This window comes from Microtus ochrogaster, chromosome X (assembly GCF_000317375.1).
Source record: "Microtus ochrogaster isolate Prairie Vole_2 chromosome X, MicOch1.0, whole genome shotgun sequence".
Classification (NCBI taxonomy): domain Eukaryota; kingdom Metazoa; phylum Chordata; class Mammalia; order Rodentia; family Cricetidae; genus Microtus; species Microtus ochrogaster.
In genome coordinates, this window is record NC_022026.1 from 12,630,925 (window position 1) to 12,637,195 (window position 6,271).

General features: G+C 44.4%; 1 protein-coding gene across 1 annotated transcript in view; it reads right to left on the minus strand.

Annotated features, from left to right (window-relative positions):
- The window catches only part of Map7d3 (MAP7 domain containing 3), a 24,116-nt gene that overhangs the window by 2,625 nt on the left and 15,220 nt on the right, over positions 1–6,271 (minus strand). Inside the window, exons 11-16 of the mRNA XM_026784695.1 lie at positions 5,286–5,430; positions 4,270–4,377; positions 3,115–3,168; positions 2,408–2,443; positions 1,673–1,772; positions 915–1,104 (exon numbers count right to left, since the gene is read on the minus strand). Coding sequence (XP_026640496.1) covers positions 915–1,104; positions 1,673–1,772; positions 2,408–2,443; positions 3,115–3,168; positions 4,270–4,377; positions 5,286–5,430 — 633 coding nt within the window. The remainder of the gene's footprint in view (positions 1–914; positions 1,105–1,672; positions 1,773–2,407; positions 2,444–3,114; positions 3,169–4,269; positions 4,378–5,285; positions 5,431–6,271) is intronic.

Consider the following 6,271-nt stretch of genomic DNA (forward strand, 5'->3'; position numbering starts at 1 on the left):
TGTATGCCTGCAGGCCAGAAGAGGGCACCAGACCCCATTACAGATGGTTGTGAGCCACCATGTGCTTGGTGAGAATTGAACTCAGGACCTTTGGAAGAGCAGTCAGTGCTCTTAAGCCATGTCTCCAGCCCCCCTGTTGCCCTTCTTAAAGTCAGTTAAGGACACAGATGGTAAGGAGCAACTAAAGAACAGGCACAAGAGTTGAACCAACTTAGTCTCTTAGCAGACCATGACTCCAGTGGGCCTCAGAGGTTCAGACTGTTTTAGGTTATCATCTGGGCAGTGTTCCTTTTCAACAAACAGTTCCTACTCTCTCAACCTAACCTCGGAGCCTACTTACTCATATGTGAAATGAGAAGAGGATTATCAATCTCTGCATGACAGTGAAAGCGAGGAGATCATATTCTCATTGTTTCGAATATTGAGTATTCCCTCAATAAATGACACCACATTCATTCACCATGCAAACACAAGCAATTTTGTGTCATGAATCTGGGTTTGAATTTGGTGAATAAAGCCAAAAGCCTCTGTGTGCTTTGCTTGGCTTGTCTGTAGAAGATGGTGGTGCTGGTTGGTGGTGGCATACCCCAGCACTCAGAAGGCAGAGGCAGGCGGAGCTCTCTGAGTTCGAGACCAACCTGGTCTACAGAGTAAGTTCCCGGACAGCCAGGGCCACACAGAGACACCCTGACTTGAAAAACAAACCAACAAAAGATAGGGGTGAAGATTCTGACCCAGCAAGACTGCTGTGCGCTCTATTTTGTTTCCATTAGGATTAAGTAGGGTACTGGACATAATGTTTGGTATATGCAAACTAAGCACTGAAGCAGTAATTAATATTGCTCAGGATTCTAAGGATGCCATTCATATGTCCCCCACATTCGTCTGGATAAATAAGGTGCTAAGTCACTCACTTAGTGCCCTTTCCTTGACTTGTAGATTCTTTTGGGTCGTTTTGTTTGAAAGTTTTCCTGTTCCCATTGAAATAGACTTTTTTCTCCGAGTCAAGCTCATCAGATCCTGCTTGCATAAACACTAGCTTTTGAGGCTTCCTCTTGGTGTTTTTGTGAACCTTTTTCAGTTTGCTAAGTGCCGTATTCTTTCCTGGAGTGGGGAGAAGAGAATTCAAGTTGGAACTTCAACAACAAAGACAAGAGAAATCAAACCCTCTAATCCTGGTGTGATAAGGTGTGTGTGTGTGTGTGTGTGTGTGTGTGTGTGTGTGTGTGTGTGTGTGCGTGTGCGTGTGTCTCCCTGCCTAAGGCAAGAAGGGCCAAACAGGAAATGTTCTGGGGAACCAGGCCCAGTCCAGCCTGACTGAGCAGGCCAACTGAGGGGCTGTCCAGCATGCACATTAATTTGCCTAACTCTTAATTCAGTGGTGGCCATAGGGAATATTCTTCAAAGAATATTCCTCTTTTCTTTGCTAGTAAAGGTTGATGGGTCAAAGGTCAGGATTATGCCTTGCTTCCTGCCCTTGGTTGCCTCTGAATCTGCTTTTACTTCAAATATCCTTACTGTCCGCAGCCCCCCCCCCCCCTAAGACTCAGAAGCAGCCTGGGGGCTCTAGTCATTGTGTCTGACCCGGTTCTCATGAGACTGCTTAAACCCAGTCCTCATTTTGATAGTACCAGTGTTTGCGTCTATGTGTAACCATGAGGAACAAGCGAACCTGATGGAAGCATCTCCAGGGAGTCCCCATCGCTTTCTGTTTCTCCTTCATCATCCGCTTCATCCTCTTCGGATGGGCAATTATCAGATATTTCTGAAGTCTATGGTTAGCACAGAAAATCATGATTATATGCATTTAACCATCCTATTTTAGTATTTCAAAGAAGAAAAGACTAGACTGATGGCTAATTTTTGGCATTTTGAATAAAGGGTAGAAAAAAATCAGTCTCTTTAACTGGCCTCATGATGGGCTGCTGGCCTTAGTTCCGTCTTTCAGCTAGGGCGACACTCAAGAATAAACTCTTTCCTGGACCAAGAGTGCAGAGCCTACAGCCCTCAGCTCCCACTCATCCTCTGCTCGGAATAATAGTGCAGCCAGAGTGGGAAGAGTCAGCAATGAGCAAGATGAACTCAGGAGCAGCGGCTGACATCAAAGGCCCTGGGCCAGTGAGTTGAATAAGCTTTGTGGCTGTGACTCTACAGAGTTTTCAGAAGGGGCATTTCTATCAGACATTGTGGGGATAACTAAGACCAGGGAAAAGAGCAGTTTGTAACCAAGTGTCAGTGGCTCCGAATGGAGAGAACAGCAAGCCACAGTCAGAAGACATGTTGGGAGAAGCAATGGGAACACAGATGCGGAAAGCAGTCACGGAAAGGGGGGTGGCCTGAATTCATTGGCTGAAATGAAGAGCACTGGTTTACAAAAAGCTTTATATTAAAAGATTGGAATACATACCTCCAAAGGGCTCCTGCTCAGAGTAGGTAAAAGCTCCTGTAAATCAGTAAGAAAAGGCAGGTGACACAAGAGACAGATAGGCATGTCACCAAAGTAGATGTCCAAGTGTTCAGGAAGGGTGTAAAAAACGCTTAAACTAGCTGGGCGGTGGTGGCGCACGCCTTTAATCCCAGCACTCGGGAGGCAGAGGCAGGTGGATCTCTATGAGTTTGAGACCAGCCTGGTCTACAAGAGCTAGTTCTAGGACAGGCTCCAAAACCACAGAGAAACCCTGTCTCAAAAAACCAAAAAAACAAAACAAAACAAAAAAAAAAACAAAACGCTTAAGCTAGCAGAAGATGCTGATAAGTTCAACATTAGCACCGGGAGCTTCTCCCCAGCAGCAAATGACAATAAGACAATTGGGAGAGGAGAGTGCTACAAATTCAACAACAACACAAGCAGGGTCTAGAACATTCCAAGAACCGGCTAAAAAAATTAGAAGACAAACCAGCCTTGCTGTTTTAGGCAAGAAGACACAAGCAAGCATTTCACATTGAGAACATGAAAGCAAACTAGAGCTAGAAAGACAAGCACTTGGGCTTTTAAGGACCAGGGAACCGCAAAGGTGCCACCAGACTTCATTATCACCAGACTGGTCAAAATGAAGAGATGCCAAGAGCAGGAAGCGAGAGGAAGTCATATGCACGCTGGTGGGTGGAGACTACCTTTGAGGTATTCACATCTGTCTTCCTCGTCCGCTTCATTATTTCCTCAACCCTCTAGTCAAAGGGAAATGAAAACGTAAAAGAGATTTCAAAAAATAGTGATTACCCCCACTGTATCGCAGGCAACGCCTGGAATTGTCCCCAAACCCCAGACTTAATGAAAGTCTTGGGGCAGCAGCTGGGGTTCTCTTCTGTCCCTGGCCTCAGCTATAATATACTGTGAACGGCAGCAATTGTCCTTCCTATCATAACAGAGACTCAAATGGTAATTCCGTGTTCCCTTTTTTACGCAGACTACTTTCAGTGAGACACAACACATATCGCTGCAAACTAATTAGAACTCCTAGACCATGGCTGCAGCAAACATTAATGAAAATAATGCACTTCAATGATGCTATGTTCCTACGGCAACAGAAGGCTGAGGAAGGAAGGATGTACTCTAGGGTGGGATAAGAATTCTCTCCATGGGGCTGGAGAGATGGCTCAGTGGTTAAGAGCATTGCCTGCTCTTCCAAAGGTCCTGAGTTCAATTCCCAGCAACCACATGGGGGCTCACAACCATCTGTAATAAGGTCTGGTGCCCTCTTCTGGCCTTCCGCATACATACAGATAGACTATTGTATACGTAATAAATAATAAATATTAAAAAAAAAAAAGAATTCTCTCCACGACATAAGGTGAGGAGAGCTGTGGCTTGTTGACTGCCTCAGAGTGACAGAGACCTGGCAGTAGTCCAGGGAAGGCAGGGACTCCTAGATAAACCACGTGGGGTTGCATCAAATCAGGTCCTACCTTATAAACAATTCAAACACTGGCCTTTCTAAGAGGCCTCCCCTTCTTCCCACCACATGGAGTGCCAGCTACAGCCCAGTTTAAAAGAAACTTCTACTAACCTGTCAGTCTGGAGTCATCCTGCTAAAAGAAATGTTGATTCTACAGGTTTGATTATATTGAGGCATTGCTACAATGCCAACCTTGAGGTACAAAACACCGCCAGTAAGAGGATAACTTCCTGTATAGAAGTCAGCACCTTAGGGTAAACAAGCACAGTGGGCAGACAGCTAGGGACTACCGCATACCTGGTTGAGGATTTTCAGAGAAATGTTGCTAGCTTGCACCCACCATTACCACAAAGCACACGAAACAGAGAATTACCTTTTTCCTCTCTAATCTTTCTTGCAAATTTTGTAACGTAATTCTTTCCTGTTCCTTCTGTCTACTTTGAGCACTGTCCTGAGATTTCATCATGGTGGTGTCCCCTTTCTAGAAAATTGGTACAAAAATATCATTAATTTCAAAATATCTGGATGACAAGAAATTTTTTAGCTTAAAAAAAATCAAACAGTTGCAAGGCTGGTGGTCATTTCTCACATGTATTATCCATTTTTCAAAGCCTGTTCAAAAACACAGATTGAGGCTGATGTTGTCTGAAATGTTTCAGACATCTGAACACGTGCCTGCCTTAACTCAGGGGTTCTCAACCTTCCTACTGCTGCGACCCTTTAACACAGCCCTCATGTCGCACTGACCCCCAAGCATGACATTACTGTCATTGCTACTTAACTGTAACTCTGCTACTGTTGTTCATTGCAATGTAAACATCTGTGTTTTCTGATGAAAGCCCGGTGAGAGGCACTGCTTTCAAAGCATGTGGTTTTGAGGTATTAACACAGCAAGGAGTCAACTTTCTTACATTCCTCAAAAGCTATGGGAAAATTTGTGAGCGTTCCCTGCCAAGCAATACAAACATACACAATGATTTAAGGAGATTTAGATGTAACCAGTTCTGAGGAATGATCTACTAAACCTGGCAACAGAAATTGGCTATGGCCATGTAGGTTTTGGAGACTGCAAAGAAGTGCAGCCAGACAATGCTGGGTCTGCTCAGTGGCCCCGATGGCGGCTTTGCATTGCAACTGCTCTTTCTTCCTTCCTTTCTTTCTTTTTTTTTTTTTGTTCTGTTTTGTTTTTCGAGACAGGGTTTCTCTGTACCTTTGGAGCCTGTCCTGGAACTAGCTCTTGTAGACCAGGCTGGCCCCGAACTCACAGAGATCCGCCTGCCTCTGCCTCCCGAGTGCTGGCATTAAAGGCATGCGCCACCACCGCCCGCTCGCAACTGCACTTTCTAAGCAGGTTCTCTGAGCAGAAGTGGCAATGGCAAGGCTACAAACCTGTAGCCGTTCTTTCTGGTCTTCCGGTGGCTCAAAATGTCTCCTTGGCAGATGTTTTTCTTGCTGCTCGTCTTTGTAGGGTGAGGATTCATCTATTGGGATTTTATCCACTCTCTCTACCATACCGTCTGATTTTCTAGAAATGCTGAGGGTATTTAAAGAACGTTAGTATTTTTCTTAGCTGCTAGCATATATAGTTTGCAGGACTATGGAAGCATTTATGGTGAAATTGCTTGGATATAGTAATACAATTGTATTTATGGAAGATAGCTTTCTTGCTATTCAAGAGTCACCTTTTACAAATGAGACCTTTGGGCGTACTAATTGATTTCTAAGAAGTACCTGACTACTTCACATATGTGCACATATGCAAGAGAGAAATAGCCTTTAGTCATGTTAGAGACAGATTCTTTAAGGTCTTATATGTGAACACACCCAATCTCATCTAGGGATGATGACAGGTAATCTGGAGGAGGGTCTAATGGTGTGCCAGGACTCAGTGCTTTCAAATGCTAAATTGGCTCTGTTTGCAGAGACACGGAGCAATAATGCCCAAGTTTCAAACTGTTTCCTGTTCAAAGTATCTCCTTCCCCTTTTTCCCAAGCAACTGTGCTTGAAACACTTGGTACTTGGAAACAGAGTCAGCACTACAGTATCCTTTGTCCGCAGTGGACAGGGGTTTACAAGACACAACACAAAATGGGTCTTAAGATGACCAAGCAAGAACATTTCAAGTTCAAATGTTCTTTGTGTGTTGTCCGGGACAACCTTCTAGAACTAATTCGTTTGGCTATATGAGACCTTGGCGACATAGAGATGAATCTCAGTATATCTGTCTCCTCGCCAACCCCTGCCCCTGTCATTCCAGTGAAGGCAAACAGAAATATCTAGGAGCTGAAATGTTACCACTCCACTGAGCCAGTTAGAACACCTTTCTAAGTGTTTTCTATTTTCTTCCTTTTTCTTCTCTCTCTCTCCCTCTCTC